Source organism: Nicotiana tomentosiformis, chromosome 11 (assembly GCF_000390325.3).
Source record: "Nicotiana tomentosiformis chromosome 11, ASM39032v3, whole genome shotgun sequence".
Classification (NCBI taxonomy): domain Eukaryota; kingdom Viridiplantae; phylum Streptophyta; class Magnoliopsida; order Solanales; family Solanaceae; genus Nicotiana; species Nicotiana tomentosiformis.
Window position 1 is genome coordinate 77,219,402 of NC_090822.1, and position 18,478 is coordinate 77,237,879.

Below are 18,478 nucleotides of genomic sequence, written 5' to 3' on the forward strand. Positions count from 1 at the left end.
CTATATTGTCCAAACTGGAATTAGTTTTTCAAGGGAAAAAATAGAAACGACATTTCGGTAAGTTTATTCGTGTTTTTAATATAATATAAATATAGATTATGAGATATTTAGAATGACCATGATTAAATCTTGTTTGCAATTTACCTCACGTGTACCCAAATGCAAGGCTTCCAAAGTAGAGTTATATTTGACCCTTTGACATTTATATTATAACAAAGTTTATGACACACCCTATTCCCCCTACAGGTTTAGTTCGTGACACTTAAAAACCTTCTTAAATATGGAGAAAAGGGAGGAGGCGAAAGAGGTGGTGGAAGACGAGGAGCAAGTAGTGAACCCGTGGGAAGTATCAGCAAAAGACGGCGGCAAGATTGACTACGAAAAATTAATCGATAAATTCGGTTGTCAGAGGCTCGACGACTCCTTAATCCAGCGTGTTCAACGCCTCACGAATCGGCCGGCTCACGTTTTTCTCCGCCGCGGAGTTTTCTTCGCTCATCGTGATTTCAACGATATATTGGGTGCTTATGAAAAAGGGCAAAAGTTCTATTTATACACAGGCAGAGGACCTTCTTCTGAAGCCTTGCATTTGGGTCACCTTATCCCCTTCATGTTCACAAAGTAATAAAATTAAACGGGAGGACGTGTTTGCAATTTTTTTTAGAAAGAAGTTTTTTTCTTTTTTGTGTGTGAATTTATTTTGTTTTTGTTGTGTTTAGATATTTGCAGGATGCATTTAAGGTGCCGCTAGTAATACAATTGACAGATGATGAGAAATGTATGTGGAAGAATTTGTCAGTGGAAGAAAGCCAAAGACTTGCTCGTGAGAATGCTAAAGATATTATAGCTTGTGGATTTGATGTTTCCAAGACTTTCATTTTCTCTGATTTCGATTATGTTGGTGGGTAAGTAACTTTGTTTTTTTCCCCATTGTGTTTTGGTACTCTTACGGAAGTTGTTTATCTTGAGAATCCTTTTTTGATATTTCTCAGTGTTTAGTAGGTAAGCAAGAATATATATGGTAATCATACAAGGAGTTGTATACAGTATAAAGATACTGTTTTGGTGATATTTTGAGTTAAAAAGTTGAAAATAATGTCTAACAGATGATTGAAGCAACTGATAAAGCATGACATGAGAGTTGGGATATTTTTTATGGAAAGTGTCCTCAATGTATCAATATTTTTTCTTTAGGGGGCGGGGAGAGGAGGTGAATATGTTATTTGGTTTTCATGTTTACATTTGTTGCTATGAAAGTGATTAGACTGAAAGTTGCCTTTTAGAATGATAATTTTAGCTTTACATGGTATGTCATAAGTAGAATTTAATTTTGAGCCGAGGGTCTATCGGAAACAGCCTCTACACCTTTATGAGGTAGAGGTAAAGGTGTGCGTACAGATTACCCTCCCTAGACCCCACTTGTGGGATTCCACCGGGTTGTTGTTGTTGTCATAAGTAGAATTTAAGTGGTCGTAGTCGTACAAGGATGCAATCAACTTGTGTTTTCTTTTTGCTTTGTGTGTACAGCTCCAAGAGTTGTATTTACATAGTTTTATGGTCCGTTTCTAACAAGAACTTTTTGCACAGTGCCTTTTACAAGAACATGGTGAAGGTTGCAAAATGTGTCACATACAATAAGGTGATTACTGCTTACTTTACATCTACAGGAGCATCTTATGTAAAAAGGCTTTTGACCTATTACGCTATGCGGTTTGTTTTTCAGGTGGTTGGCATTTTTGGTTTCACAGGTGAAGATCACATTGGGAAAGTTAGTTTTCCACCAGTTCAGGTGCCTACTCCTCAATGTGATAGCCATTGTCTGTCTATTAATTTACTCTAACTTTTTTTTTAGATTTTGTTATAATACCAAAGTTAGTGAAGTATATGTGCCTTATGTTTCGTATTTGTTTTCTTATTTTCATGTCAAATAGATAAGTTGAGAGCCTGAAGAAGTTGGAATAGTATACCTTATCCATGTGATAGCCATAGTATGTCTATTAACTTACTCTAACTTTGTTTTAGATTTTGTTATAATACCAAAGTTAGTGAAGTATGTGCCTTATGTTTCGCATTTGTTTTCTTATTTTCATGTCAAATAGATAAGTTGAGAGCCTGAAGAAGTTGGAATAGTAGCCTTTGAATTTATATGGACTTGTCCTCGGCTCAAAATTGAGGAATTTGAATTTGGTTTAGAATGATAGTGAAACTTAGACAGTTGAATTACAAATTTGCAGGCTGTTCCATCCTTCCCAAGTTCATTTCCTCATCTGTTTTCTGGCAATGATAACATTCGCTGCCTGATTCCATGTGCCATAGACCAGGTTTGTTCTTGCTCCTATATTTCTTTGTCAGATTTCTTCAATTTTTTTGACCTGTGCTTCCTTCAAATTTTTAATTATGTTTGAATGATTAAGCAATTTGTTTTGCAATTATTATAAAGTGGAGCAATATGTTTTGTTGTCAACAAAATAGTTTTGGTTATATAGTCGGATGGATGTCTTTTGTCTGAGAGTGATGGTTATTTCCCAATCATTAGAAGCAACCTTGATTGGCACAAGGATCTCCTCATAATATCCTAATTATAAACTCCACTATGATAGAAAGCATTGAGCTCATGTAAAGAGTTCTTCTTTGATTTATATGTTTTATTGAGAGGCTTTTATTGATTGTACACATTCTGCACTACTGTTAAGTTGGCAACATCTTTATGTGATATCTTATTTTAATGAAGTAGTAAGATAATTTCATTAAATGACATCAAGAAGATGCATTGCGAAAAATATACAACAAAATTGTGGCTGCTCATATACAAAAACTTACTGCATAATTAAGGAGCAGACACAATCCAAAAAAAATTCAAAACTAGGGCCTGTTTGAACCAACTAAATAAATTAATTAGACAAGTTGCTTTAAGAGAGTGATTAGGAGTTGAAATCCCATCAAAACATTTACGATTTCTCTCATTGCAGATGCACCAAAAAATAGAAGCAGGCACCATTTGCTAAGTTTTCTTGATGGATTTCCCAACTCTCCATGAGCACCAACTCTCATAAGCATCCTTGATACTGTAAGGCATGACCCAATCAAGTCCAAAACTGATAAAAACATGTTCCATATGTCAGTTGCTACTGTGCAATGAGAAACAGATGTCTCACACTCTCAAATTCCTCCTGGCACATAAAACATAAAACATCTTTTCACTGTCGGAATGCTTCTTCTACTGAGGTTGTCTTGAGTGAGGCAGGCTTCATACAGGCTTGCCCAGATAAAACCAATTACTTTTATAGGGAGTTTGGTTCTCCATATAAGCTTCCATGGCCATTTGTCAATCAGCTCTTTATTGGAGCATAGATTGTCATATCCTCTTTTGACAATATAGGTTCTATCTTTGGAATCCCCCCATTCCAGCTTGTCCTTCACCTGAGGGTTGACCTTAACATTTGATAATTTTGAAAGCAATCTCAGCAGGTCATTTAGTTCTCAGTTTTGGATATCTCTTCTGAATTGCAGTGCCCATGCGTTATCTTGCCAATAGTGGATTCCTTGTTGCTGGCCAGTAAAAATAGACTTGGGTGTTCGTCTTTCAGGATCTCTGTCCCTAACCATCTGTCTTTCCAGAAAGAAATATGAGAATTCTCAAGCTTGAGTGATGACTTGAGTTGGAAGTCACCCTAGTGTTTAAAAACGCGCCCGCTTCCTCGTTTTAAGAGAGAAGCGATGCGATGCGTGAAGGGCAGCGCTTTGATACGATATGCTATTGCTATGAGTTGGAAGATGCTAATGATGTGGAGTTGCTGATATTATTAATTACACCATTAGATCTTTTTTATTCCACATTAGTCCAACTAGTTATGTTGTTTACATTTTAGCTTGTAAGTTTCCTTTTATTAGTTTTAGTCCCTCCACTACCTATGCTGTATTTAACTTGTAAATCAGTAGAGGAAAGTTATGAATGAAATTAACCTTTACTTTTTGCCCTAGTTTTCCTTTTTTTCTTAGTTGTAGCTTTAGTTTTCTTCACTGCAATTTCAGTCTTGTATCAGTGGTATCAGAGCATCGAACCTGCTCTGTGGGTATTTCTGAAGAGATGGCATTGGATATGGAGAAGATAGGAGAGTTGGTGCAACCTCTGTGTACGAGGTTACCTCTGCCGGGCTGCGTGAACAATTCACAAGAAAAGGGGAGGAAAAGGGTCTCATCAATGATGATAGGCTTCTATTCAGTGCCTCTTGCTATGCGGCTAAATTTTTTCTTGGTGCATTTTATTCTTTTGTTCAAGTGGACAGTCTAAGTACTGTGGTTAACAGAAGCTGTGTGCTTAACTCTTCTGTTCAGTCACAATTCTTGTATAATGGTGAGCACACCTTTATGTTAATTGTCATTCCAACTGAAGGTTTATACTCCAGTTATTCAACACAGAAGGTTCTTGGTGTATTAATAACTCATGTGGGCTTATGGATAAGTCTTAGAGTGAGTTATGAGGTGTGCATGGTGATCCTCTTAGCTACTTATCGTTCAAAGATAATTGGCATTATGGATTACTTAGAGGCAACTGTTGGTGAAAATCAGCACAAGGAATATGAAGTACTTGATGTTCAGTTGAGTAAAAGGCCCTTTGTATCTTCTTATTTAAATGAACTATTGATGACTATGAAAGAACAAAGTGATGATATCCACTCGGTGAAGAAGATGAAGATGATATTCTCTGTGTGCTTGCTCTACATTGGGATGAGAAGAGAAGGTTCACTTGGCAGGCACTTCTATGTATCTAAGCTTCCTTTGATATTCAATTTTCTTTGTGTTGTATGGGGTTATAAACATGAGAACTCTTGGTTGGCTGCAGTGAAGGCAGTCAAGAATTTCATACATGAATACTATGTTGGAGATATCAAATGGAGTAATTTTAATGTTCAGTTAATACATACAGGAGTGCAAGCCATTGTGGAGGAAAGAGTATTAATGGTTGGAAAGAGATTGGTTTTTGACAATGGTGGCCACAACATTGAGATCGGACCTGCTTGTTTGCTTGAGCTAATGAACTTTGACATGAGAGTGACTGCAACTGTTTTTGATGCAGCAAAAGCTCTTGAGCAAATAGGAACTACAGGAGTGGAGGTGCATTTCATTGCTATCACTTGTGAGAACATGAAATTTCAGTTTCTTGGACTTCATCACTGTCAAAAGCACCAGCCTACAATTGCTCTGATTAATACTGAAGTTATAGGTAATCTTGCTGAGTTGTTTCATGACAAGGACACTGAAATTACAGTTGATAATGCTAGTACCAAGAAGTTGAGGTTATTTCTCTTGTTGCTGAAGTTACCATGTCAAAATTATGAGAAATCTTGTATTCCACTTGGTATTAAAACATTGCTGAAGGGGAATAGTACACAATTTTGCCAACTTGCCACTGTTGTTCATAGCTTGCAGCTACTGCCTTTGGAAGGAATATTGTGGCCTTTTGCAGCTAGGATTCAAAGTCTCCCAGTTTTTTATGATTCGTCAAAATTCCCATTTGATTCCGGTGGAATTACCACCCTTGAGGACAAGGGTGATTTTAAGGGGAGGGATCTGATACGATATGCTACTGCTATGAGTTGGAAGATGCTACTGATGTGGAGTTGCTGATATTATTAATTACACCATTAGATCTTTTTTATTCCACATTTGTCCAACTAGTTATGTTGTTTACATTTTAGCTTGTAAGTTTCCTTCTATTAGTTTTAGTCCCTCCACTACCTATGCTGTATTTAACTTGTAAATCAGTAGAGGAAAGTTATGAATGAAATTAACCTGTACTTTTTGCCCTAGTTTTCTTTCTTTTCTTAGTTGTAGCTTTAGTTTTCTTCATTGCAATTTCAGTCTTGTATCACCCTTCAGCAAGGTGAAGCGACTCAGGTCAGTAAAAGCGACCGCTTCTCTGAAAAAAGCGAGAAGCGGGGAAAGCGAAGAAGCGCCCGCTTCTTTGTTTTAAAATACCCAACCCTATTTTATTAAAAACGAGTTTTTTGGATTAAACACTAGTCAGGACATCTTCAACAGCAGCGACTAGGGTTCTTCAACTTCCAACCGCAGCGATTTTTTCTTCATCTTCTTCTGATTTCTGAAAGAATCTCAAAGCATCAACTAGGGTTGTTGTTATTGTTCTTCTTCTTCTTCTTCTTCAACTTCAAGTTCAAGACTTCAACAGGTATGTTCTGAACTTCTGATTTTCCTTTTTCTTTTTCTTTTTCTTTCTGAACTTCCAAAAAGCCGCGAAATGTTGGCGAATTTTTTTCAGACCAATTTTTCCAGTTTTTAACAGAGAATTCATCTAATTTTTTACATCCTTTATTCTTAGTTCTGATTGCCTTATGGTTTATGTAGTTGTTCTTTTAATGGCGCCAAAAGAAGATAGGAAAGACCCGGCTTGGGCTTACTCTGAAGGAGTTAGCGAGACCAACAAGATGGCCATTAGATGTCTTTTTTGTGATAGGATTTCAAATGGGGGAATCTATCGTCAAAAAGCGCATCTAATCGGCGGTGATCCAAATGTCGCATCTTGTCCTAAAGTTTTGTCGCATGTGAAGGAAGAATTGAAAGCATTCCTTCAAAACAGTATTTATTTATTTATTTTTTTAAAATTCCGCTTCACTTCAAAAAAGCGAGTGCTTCGCTTCTCGTGAAATGGGGGTTGTCGCTTTTCCTCGCTTCACGCTCTTCACAACACTAAGTCACCCCATAACTTTGAAATGTGTTTCCATGGCTTAGAACCATGTGGCAGTCTACTCTGTCTAGTACACCAGTTATTTGCCACCCCATATTTTACTTGTATTACAACTTTCCACAGCCCAGTGTTGTCCATGTTGTACCTCCGGTGCCATTTCATTAACAAACTCTTGTTGTGTAAAGTGAGATATTTTATTCCTAGCCCTCCATGCACTTTGGGGAGGCCATTTAACCGGATGGAATTTGTGAGTTTAACTATTTCCTTCCCATAGAAAATCTCTCCTTAATTGATCAAGTCTCCTATGGACCTTTGCTGGGATTGGAAACAGGGACAAGAAGTAGGTAGGAATGCTATCCAACACACTGTTGATGAGTGTAATTCTACCACCCAAAGAGAGATACTGCATTTTCCAGGAAGCCAATTTGTTTTCAAAATTTTCAATTACTTCATTCCAAATACCTAGAGCTTTGTGTCTAGCTCCCAGTGGAAGACCCAAGATATGTTTTAGGGAAAGAGCCCACTTTACCACACATTACTTCCGCAAGCTCTTCCAAGTTTGGAACTGAATTGACCGGATAGATGATGCTCTTCAACATGTTCTACTAAAGATATTTGACTTGTCAAAGGAAAATGCCGGATGGGCCATGTCATATTCCTGTTCAAATGATGGTATAATATTTCTAGGATTCAAGTTATTGTCTCGTTATATTTTTCTAGAAGTTGGTAGACAAAGAATTGTTGTAAATACGAGATCATATAAGATGAACATTGATCAAATACAGAGTAACGTTTCTTTTTTGTCTCTGTGGCGGTAAAACAAAATGAAAACCAGAGAGATGGTTTAATGCTTTTTCTAATACAAGTACGATCTTTGGTTGATCTCTGCTCAAGAATTGTAAACTATGTTGCTTGTCTCCCTGATTCGGAAAAGGATTAATTTTTTAAGTGTGAAACTGTTGATTCAACTATACTTCTTAACCTTACAGTTACGCTCTAATACTCTTTAACAATTGTAAATTGGCTAGTTCATGGGCTGTGCTTATTGATACATCATTTAGCAAGTTCAAGCTTTGATGTAGATCTGCTTAATTAAGTAGGTCACATAAGTCGGAAATCTTCTAGTTTGCTTGAAATTAAACTGGTTAGATGATAGATAGACAATATCATGTTACTTAAAAAAAAGATGGAATCATGCTGGGTTTTTGCTGCTTCATTTCTTTCTTTTTTTCTCTCTGCAATGTCTGCCATGATCTTTTTTATACATAGATCCCCCCCCCCTCCTTTTCTACTGAAAAGCTAAAACTAACATCGGTAAATGATTTTTCAGGATCCTTATTTCCGAATGACTCGAGATGTCGCTCCCCGGATAGGTTATCACAAGCCTGCTTTGATTGAATCATCTTTCTTTCCCGCCCTTCAGGTTTTTTTCCTTCCTTATAGACCAGTGACTGAACAATATTAATTCTGTTACAAATTTACAATGAAGTTTCACTACGATGATGCTTCTGTGACTTCACCTTTTACAATTAATTAGTTATTTGTTCTATGACATTTATTTATATGTCCTCAATTTCTTGTTGGTACAAGGTTTTAACTTTTCTGGCTGCAAGCTGGCCCGGACACTACTATAATTAAAAAAAGATATTGCGTCATCAATAATCAAACAGTTAGATAGAATCATTATCGCCCATCATTCTCACATACCCATCATTCTCACGTACCCATCATTCTGGAATCTAAAGCACCTGCCAGTGCCCTGTGGTATGATCCTTTTGAGCTGCGACAGTCTTTAGACCCTAATTTCTTACAAATGAAAGTTATGTTCTGCTTTGGTGCTTCATTCTGATTATATACGAGTATTTCAGCATCTAAGATCTAAGTTGGAACTGTTAACTTCTCATCTTTCTGATTGACAAAAAAATACAGTTCACTGCATGTGCTTCGTCATAGCTTATAGACCAATAAATGTATCATATTTTGGTCTTAGACCTGTAAAACATAATTCTAGTTTGTTAATTTATTTATTTAATTTTTGTATAGACCGAGTAATGCAGCATTCCTGAAAGCTTTATTCTCTCCCTGGAATTCTGCTTGTGCCTAGCATCTGGATCGTGATTCTTCATGCTAGAGAAGTATTTCTCGACTAGGAAAACTAGTTGCCTCCTGCATAGAATTGATATGCAAAGAAGATAAAAACATTTAAGCTTACCATAAGACACATCAACTTCTCAATCGATATTAATCTTTCTTTTTTTTTTGTTGATGAAGTAAGTAGATTCATTGCTGGCATCAAGAAGATGCAAATTGTACAAAAGAGGTGTTGTTAGCTTCATTACATTTGTCTGTGCTATAGCAGGAAGCTAACAAGTTACAAAATAAGAGACTAAGCTAATCTATTCAGAATGTTAGTTCTGGATTACAAAAAACTGTTTAATGAAAATTCCATAAAGCCTGTGGAAGACAGTCCCCAAGGAAACTCAAGAAAGAATTTCCTTGTTAGATGTTCAATTCAGTCAAGCAAAGCCCCACATCTTCAATAACTTTTTCACAAAGGATTCGTCCTAGTTGGAACACTGTTTGCTAGAACCATTGTTGTCCATATTGCAAATAGTCTCCATATAAATGTTGTCTTCTACTAACAGGTGGAAGTGTGTGTTGGCTAATAAATCATCTTTCACATTTCCAAAATGTCAAAATAAAATCTATATTTTTTTTTTTCATTTTTCCCTTTCTTTTTACCACTTTCACGCTCTTCTTAGTGGAGTTTGGTTCTTAATTAGTGCAATTGTAGATGATTCTTGAGTTCCAACTTAAATGAAATGGATTACTAACTATATAACGGTTATTTCATTTCATCTCTTTTCTTTTTCTGATGTGCCCACCTCCATGCCTGTAATCTGTCTGATTCCAAATAAGTAGAAATACAACTGTTTCCCATCCTTGTTACTTGTCAAAATAGTTTGTGCACACATGTTTCAGCTTCTGATTTTTAATGTGTCACTTGTAAAAATTCTCCTGCATTGCCTTTCTGTTAATATTCTACATTTTGTTGAACATTTGCAGGGGGAGAATGGAAAAATGTCTGCTAGTGATCCAAATTCTGCCATTTATGTGACCGATTCAGTAAAAGAGATAAAAAACAAGGTTTTTTTTTTTTTATATGATGTGAACTATATTATTACACACCTTCTCAGAAAATAATTCCTTCCGAAAAAATATACTTTACACATCTCACATTCATCACCATATAATGAGTTAGCAGTTCTAGATTTGTTAGAACCCCTACATGCTTAGGAAGGATATGCTTTTGTTCTTTTGATGCTCTCTTACTTTTGGTATCTAACACATTGTACAGATTTTTTTTATAAAGGTAAATAATTTCATTACAATTGGGGAAGCCCCATATACAAGCTGTATACCAAAAAGAAGAGAACCTACACCGAAATATGATTCTCAATAAAAGAGGTCCTATCCTCTATACAAGTTGGGATCTCATAAGTACACCAAAAAGAAACTATAAACAAAAGACTACTTTGCAATTTTACAAAATCTTGTTCCACCCCTTCAAAAGCCCTCCTATTTCTCTCTTTCCAAATAACCACATGATTGCTAATGGGGCAAGAATCCAAGCCCTCGGACTTCTCTTTCCCCTCCTATGAGCCCAACTATGCAATGCTTCCTTTACTGTACCTGACATCACCCATTCCAGCCCAAACAAATTAAGGACCACCCTCCATAAACGAGTAGCCACTTGACAGTGCAATAGGAGATGATCTGCATTTTCACCCAAGCTTTTCCACGTGAAACACCAACTGATATATGTGATCCTCCTCTTTCTCAGATATTCCGCTGTCAAAATCACTCCCCTTGCTGCCAACCATGCCAAGAAACACACATTTCTCTGTGCTCTAGGGATCCAACAGAGCAATGAGGAAAAATACATTCCTCTCTGCCTAATAAACTCTGTTAATAAGATTTAACAATTAATAATCCACCTCTAATCTCTCGCCATCTCCATACACCCGATTAATAACCCATTTCAACATGGGACCTTGTATAAGATGTAGATTCTCTAGTAGATCTCATTGGTTCCTTGTAGCTGTTACAAGATTGTTTTTGCAACTTTTTGGGCCTTTTAACACTGATTTTACTCCTTAGCACAGTCTTTGTGCTAAGGACTATCTTTTAATATAATGAAATCTATTAACTTCTCAAAAAAAAATTAACCCATTTCAACATTTGGTTAGCTACTGATCAGGTTTCAGCTACCACTAATTAAACAAATAAATAAAATAAAATAAGCTAAGATAGAGGAGAAGTTAAGAAGCTAGGGTGAGAACTTGGATTTAGTCAAGTTACTCTATGGTTCCAATCCTAGATGTTAAGAAGTTTCCCTGTCTTTAAATGCGAGCAATTGTTGATGCTGTGCTTGATAGTGAATTTTGACCTTCAATGCCTTTTAGATGAAGAACCTGCACTATGTTGAAATTTTAGTTTCATTTAGCTGATACCTTGTGAGCAAATTGAAGAGATTTTGGGGCACTCACTATAGCTGTTGGACAGAGTGTGGAATGAGTGTTTTTTTTTCTTTTTCTGTTATTGTTATCATTGATAATTGTAATTGAATTGCTTCCAACCTATAACAACTACAACAACAAAAAGCCCAGTGTAATCCCACAAGTGGGGATAAGCTTTCCAACCTATTGAGTAAAAATGATATTTATGATGGGCACTCTTGAGAAGAACCTTATCAGACAATTGATGATAAAGATGCTTCTAAATAGTAGATGACCTTTAACAATAATTGTAATTGAATTACACTGTCTGAATTTGGGCTGCCTTCACCTTTATACAGTCTGAAGTTGTGGATTTTACTGACTGAATCTTCTGTTTGCAGCCTCATATGATGTTTGAGATTATCCGATCAATATATGGGCTTTTTTTGGGCGGGGGGGGGGGGGGGGCTATGACCTAGCATAGGAGTCCAGTGTCCAGTCCCACTAGTCATTTTGAGCTAGGTAACAGGAAACTGAGGCTATTGGAGTTTGCTTCCCTTTAGAAATTGTTATACAGGTTTCCTAGATGGATATTATCCAGATTGATTACTCTATGCTAAATAACTTATCTCGACAAAGCAGAATAAATGACCCTTTAAATTGTAACTATGTGCAGATAAACAGATATGCATTCTCTGGTGGGCAAGACTCGATTGAGTTGCACAGAAAGTACGGAGCGAACTTGGAGGTAACCAAATTCATATGGACCCGCTAGCTAATTCCTAGGACTTGCATTTCTATTAATATAACTGTATGTGCCTGAATATAGCATCTTAAGACTGCGGGTTGTCTCTGCCTGTTCTCTTCTCGATTGGATCACTATAATTTTGTATCATCTTTAGCCACGGGAAAAAGGAAGAAAGCAAAGTAAAACCTCTCATCTTGGATATTGTCCAGGTTGATATACCATTTAAGTATCTTGGCTTTTTCCTGGACGATGATGCTGAGCTGGAACGCATTAGAGAGGTTAGTGTACATATTTTGTCATCTCATTTCTTTACAATTCAAAACTTTCATTGGTAGAACTCCAGCATTCGGTGTTTAATTTAGTTCACACAAGGACTAACCAGTAGTTGAAGTTACCAATAATGGTCGTACGCTCGCTTTCAGGAATATGGGTCTGGACGTATGCTAACGGGTGAAGTGAAAAAGAGGCTTACTGAAGTTCTAACAGATCTAGTTGAAAGACATCGACGGGCTAGGGCGTTGGTGAATGATGAGGTAACTCACAGTAACTTCTGGTGTAACCTGAAGTGAACTAGCTCTTCCGAATTTTGAAGTACTCATTCTCCATTTCAAATTCCCTTAGATTATCAAGTCAATTTGTCCTGACTATCTCAATTTCAAATGACATAATTTTCTCTTTAGTGGCCAAAAAATACAGCTTGGTCTGCTAGCTTAAGTGAACACAGAGATTGAAATTAGCGCCAGTTCTCCATTTTCTTTAACTACATAGGATCCTTTACCTAACTCATTATTGCTGAGTGGTGTTCACTGTTTACTCTTCCTCGGACAAGTCACTAGATATGTCAAGGGTGTGAATTGCTCCTCTTATGAGCATGACATGCCTTCACAGTTATTTCAACACTCAATTTGCTGCCTCTTCTATTATGTGCGCTCAGGGATAAAAAAACTTAAGGGGGTTGTGAGGTTCTTTTTCAAAGTGTTCCTCTTTAGTGCATCTTTTACTGGTCCAAATTACTGTATCCCTTTTTCCTTTTTATGCTTCTCTCTCATTCGACGTGCTCTATGTTTTTCTTGCTATTTCTTTATGTTTTCAATTCCACTAATTTACTTGCTTGTTGAATGGTCTTTCCTGCAGATGGTAGATGCTTTCATGGCCGTTAGACCTCTTCCTAATATGTTCAACTGAATGGAGGAATTTTCGTCACGTCGATATGTTCTATCTTGAGGCAACTAGTCATTGTTTCTCTCGATTTACTGAGAGGTGTTTCTTCTTTAATTGTAATTTCTTTTTTTCGTGTATTTTTATAACTCGTAAATTTCAGTTATATTTGCAAAAACAAAGTCATGAAGGTGGCATTACTCTTCCACACTCGTTGAAATTTACACCATTTTGAGGACCCTAATGGTTCAAGTTTGGTTAAGTACTAGATTTTCTACCACAACCCCAGCTTGGTAGATGGATTTGTGGTAACTTTAACATGATTTATTTTCTTATCCCTTGTATCTCTTTTTGTCTGGCATTTGTGGCCCTTTTCCCTATTTTTAATGAAGTGTCTTGTTTTTCTGGCTAGTTTATTTGAACTCTGGAGAGCATTTTTCTGCCTTTACATAAAGTTACTGCAATTATAAGATGCACGTCCTGGAACTTCTTGAAAATTTCTTTAGCAATATAGCAAAATAAAATATGCACAAGTTATGTGTGAATCAATATTATTTGGATGCAGGGTAAAATGGGTAATAATGATGTGAGTATTGGTAATACATGGGTTAAAATGCTAAAATGACAAAACTAACTCTCATAATGATAACAAATTTTTTGTTTTGTTTGAAAGGTAACAAATATTTTAAACTAGACAAAGCATATAATGTAGATATCTAATTAGATATTCAACTAGAATTAATCCATGCATTACTAATCCTTACAATTTATGTATTATTGATCTCTGCAATATTAAATCCTGCACAACTTGTCTTTAGAACAGACGTCCCGACCCCTAAACACATTAAAATTAGATGGCCTAAAATGATCCCATGATTATTTTAATCATTAAATCATAATGTTGCATCGTAGAAAAGAGAGAATATCAGTATCAATAAGAAGATACCTATGAAAGAAACTCCAACCATTGTATCAAATTACAAAAATATTAATACGGACTACAACTTCTTAGTTGACTGAAAAACAGAGGCAAACACCGTTTGTAAAAAAATACAAGATAAATAGAGAAGACGAATAAGATTGAAATGAATATAAAGGGGGGACAACCGAGAATAAAAATCTATGAGAGGTTAGTAAAGGAACTCCTTTTCCTTTCACATATAGGAAATATATTAAGTACGAGACCAAACTCTACATTATCCAAAATAGTTTAAATTTCTATAAGTAGCAATTCATTAGTTGTTTTTTCCCTCATTGTCTTTCCAGTGGCGGTTTCTCTCTCTTTGGTTTTCTTTTATTCCCTTGCCATCCTTGGCTACTAATTATAACAAGCAACACAAACCTTAGCATAAAAATTGATATACCAATTACAACATGATCGCTGCCAGCTCAAGTTGGAAGCTCCAGCTCAGCAAATTCAGTTAGCAGTTAGTTAGGAAGTTAGTTAGTTAGTTGGTTGGGAATAAGAATCTTCTAGAAGGAGTCATGTATTCATTCATAAAAGGATTACAATGTATCATTTTACAATTATCAATGAAAATACAATTACAATTTCTCTCCCAATTCTCTCTTTCTCTCAATTACAATTTATTCACTCCATAAGCTGTAATCTTTGAGTTTCTCCGCAAAACTCCTAACTCAGCTGCTCAATTCTCGAATTCACTATTAAAATCTTGCAATTGAGATATCTGTGATATCAAAGTAGTCATTTTCTTGGCTAAAGAATGACGAAATGAACACAATCGAACAAGAATTCCTCGACATAAGTAGGAGAATTACGTGAATTAACTGAGAAGTTGATCTCTGATATTGGGGTTATTGGTGGAGAAGTGTCTAACCTCAAAAGGTTGGATCAAAAAGTGCATGATTTACAGGAACAAATTGTAACTTTAGAAAAATATCGAAGAGATAAGACTCCATTACAAGAGGAGGATAAACCATTTGATGGAAGACTTCAGAGGGAAAAGAGCCATGCCAGTTGCAATCACCATAATTCAAACTTCAATAGATGGTCTTGAATGGATTTTTGAGATTCTCAAGTGAAAATTTAATGTCTTGGTTGTTCAAAATCGAACAATTCTTCTATATGGAGAAGGTTGCAGTTGAAGAAAAAGTGGAAGTGGTTGCAATGTAGTTGGAAGGAGAAGTCATTTAGTAGCATTTAGCGTATATGAGGTACATACAATACCTCCAACCTGTTACATGGACCGGATATATGGTGGCTTTGGTGGAAAGGCTTGGAGTGGACTTTATGATCCTACGGAATAACTCAATAAGGTTAGACATGCAGATAATGTCAAAGAGTATCAAGCTGTATTTGAAAGGCATCTCACCAAGGTCAATCTATCTGAAGAAAAGCCATCAGTTGTTTCCTTGATGGTTTGAAACACGAATTGAACATTGCAGTAAAAACCACATACCCCACCACTTTGTCACAAGTCTATAAGAATGCCAGAATGCAAGAAGCTTATCTTGCTGCTATCAAACAACCCTCACTTATGGTAAATTCACTGATAAACTCCTCCAGAAGAAGTGGAGACCAAAGGAACAACAATAGGGTCTTGTTACCAACTCCCAATTATAGTAACTCTACAAGCTCCAGGGAATTTAACAAGAGGACATTGAGTTTGGAGGAATGAATGAAAAAAAAGATAAGGGTCTTTGTTACTTATGTAATGAGAAGTATGTAGTTGGCCACAAATGCAAGAATCTGAAACAATTATACCTACTTGAATTAGAAGAGTATGAGGGAGATCAATTGCCAGTAGAAAAAGTAGTGGGTGAACTAGAGGTACAATGGTTGTAATTGAGTTAACCAATGAAGCGGGTGGAGATCTCCATCCATGCCTTAAATGGATCTTTTGGGTATAGAACTTTAAGAGTAATTGGTTACCATTCTAAGAAGTCACTGCATATACTAGTGGACACCGGAAGCTCTCATAATTTTATTGATTCAGAGTTAGTAGAAAAATTAAGGTGTCCTATTAAATCCACTACTCCTCAATTGGTAGTTGCAGCAAATGGAAACATAATGAGAGTTGATAAGGTATGAAAAATCTCTTGGTTGTTGCAAGGCGCTAAGTTCTTTGCTGAGTTTTTACTGTTACCACTAGGCTCTTGCAGAGTGGTTTTGGGGGTCCAGCGGTTGCTGACATTAGGAGATATCAAGATGAATTTCAGAACACTTACCATGGAATTCTATTACAAGGGAAGGAAGCATGTTCTTAGGGGTGCATGAAAGCAATCTTTGACTCCTGGAGCTGGAAAACTAACCAGAATCTTAGGTAACCAATCCTAGATTTGTATGATCCAAGTGGTACTTGCTATGTGCAATACATTACAATGGTATTCTCTAGAATCTAAAGTAGAGGTTACATAAGATCCCAGACCCTTACAATTGCTACATGAGTTTAATGATCTATTTAAGGAACCTACAGAATTAACCCCGTCTAGAAGACTATTAGATCATAGAATAATATTGCAAGTTGGCACTAAACCTATAAACAAAATACCTTATAGATATTCAGAAGTCAAGAAGGACATTATTGAGTCGTTAGTTCAGCAAATGTTGGATCAATGTATCATTCAACCTAGTAGCAGTCCATTTATTGCGCCTGTAGTTTTAGTTGTTAAAAAGGATAGTACATGGAGGCTATGTGTTGATTATAGAGACTTAAATAAGCAGATTGTGAAGAATAAATTTCTCATTCCAATTGTAGAGGACTTGTTGTATGAGTTGGGAGGGTCTAAAATATTTTCAAAAATAGATTTAAGGTCTAGTTACCACCATTTGAAAATGGCCACTGAAGATATGCCAAAAACAACCTTAAGGACTCATGCTGGTCACTGTGAATATCTGGTAATGCCCTTTGATTTATCAAATGATCCGGCAACCTTCCAAGGTATGATGAACTCAGTTTTTCAGGTCTTTCTTAGAAAGTTTGCGCTAGTTTTCTTTGATAACATACTGATCTATAGTAGCGATATGGAAGACTATCTGTTGTACTAGAAGTTTGTGTTCAATGAGATGAGAAAACACTAACTGTTTGTTAAGCATAGCACGTGTTTCTTTGGAGTTGACATGATTGAATATTTGGGGCACTTCATTACTGTCGAGGAGTCTCAATAGATCCTCAAAAAATAGAATCTGTGAAGAACTGGACTCTTCCAAATACTATTAAACAACTAAGAGGGTTCCTAGGTCTAACATGGTATTATAAGAGGTTCATCAAAGGATTTGGGGTTATCAGTAAGCCATTAACTGATCTTATTAAAAAAGACAACTTCAAATGGTCACATGTCGCCTCTACAACTTTTGAGCAGTTGAAGTCTGCTCTAACTCAAGCACCAATGCTAGCATTACCTGATATTAACAAGACTTTTGTGGTAGAAACTGATGCAAGTGAACAAGGAATAGATATTGTCCTCGTGCAGCAAGACCACCCTATTGCTTTTATCAGCAGAGCCTTTTCCCCTGATATGTTGCTCTCTCAGTTTATGACAGGGAATTGTTAGCTATTGTTCATGCTGTAACAAAGTGGTCCCAATACTTGCTTGGCCAGAAGTTCATTATGAGGTCTGATCAAAGGGACCTAAAATTTCTAATGGAACATAAGCTTCACACCAATTCTCAGTTAATGTGGTTGACAAAGTTGATGCATTTTGACTATGTCATTGAGTACAAGAAGGGGATTGAAAACAAGGTGGCAGATGCTCTTTCTAGAGTATCTGGAGCTGAACTATTTTCATTGGTCATCTCTAGTACCAGCTCAGAGTTATTACAAGATATAGCTCACATTTAGGACACATATCCTGAGCTAAAAGCACTCATTGAACAAATGGTGGTGGATCCTGCAACTCACATTCAATTTACTTAGCACCAAGATCAGTTGAGGAGAAAGGGAAAACTAGCGGTAGGTAAAGTGCCCCAACTTCGACTAGACATCATTACTTTATGGCACTCTACTCCCCAAGGTGGTCACTCAAGTATGGAGGCAACATTGAAGATGATCTTAACATTATTTTACTGGAAAAGCATAAGAGAGGATGTAAAACTCTTTGTTCAGAAGTGTGACATTAGTCACCGAAACAAGCATGACTCAGCTGCTTATCTTGGTCTCTTACAACCTTTCCCAATTTAGGAGGTGGTATGGTCCCAAATCATCATGGATTTAATTGATGGACTTCCTAAGTCAAAAGGGTATGAGGTGAGACTAGTCATAATAGACAAGCTAAGTAAGTATGGCCACTTTATTCCTCTTAAAATCCCTTATGCTGCTCAATCTATAACTAAGGTGTTTATGGAGGTCATCTACAGACTTCATGGCCTACCAGATTCCATTGTGAGTGATAGGGATACAATGTTCT

At 36.5% G+C, this 18,478-nt stretch overlaps 1 protein-coding gene across 1 annotated transcript; it reads left to right on the forward strand.

Annotated features, from left to right (window-relative positions):
* Nucleotides 1-257: 257 nt before the first annotated feature.
* Nucleotides 258-13,472, forward strand: LOC104090527 (tryptophan--tRNA ligase, cytoplasmic-like). Its single transcript, XM_070188627.1, has 11 exons — nucleotides 258-621; nucleotides 720-905; nucleotides 1,588-1,639; nucleotides 1,724-1,789; nucleotides 2,235-2,321; nucleotides 8,037-8,129; nucleotides 9,773-9,853; nucleotides 11,882-11,953; nucleotides 12,163-12,231; nucleotides 12,376-12,486; nucleotides 13,088-13,472. Exons 1-11 carry the CDS (start codon nucleotides 281-283, stop codon nucleotides 13,136-13,138), a joined length of 1,209 nt encoding a protein of 402 aa, XP_070044728.1. The 5' UTR covers nucleotides 258-280; the 3' UTR covers nucleotides 13,139-13,472.
* Nucleotides 13,473-18,478: the final 5,006 nt, after the last annotated feature.

Bases quoted from the DNA above. Each gene is read 5' to 3' on its own strand.
- LOC104090527 (XM_070188627.1), top strand. From the start codon at position 281: ATGGAGAAAAGGGAGGAGGCGAAAGAGGTGGTGGAAGACGAGGAGCAA. The intron at 1,790-2,234 runs GTGCCTACTCCT...ACAAATTTGCAG, and splicing joins TTAGTTTTCCACCAGTTCAG to GCTGTTCCATCCTTCCCAAG. The intron at 2,322-8,036 runs GTTTGTTCTTGC...ATGATTTTTCAG, and splicing joins TTCCATGTGCCATAGACCAG to GATCCTTATTTCCGAATGAC.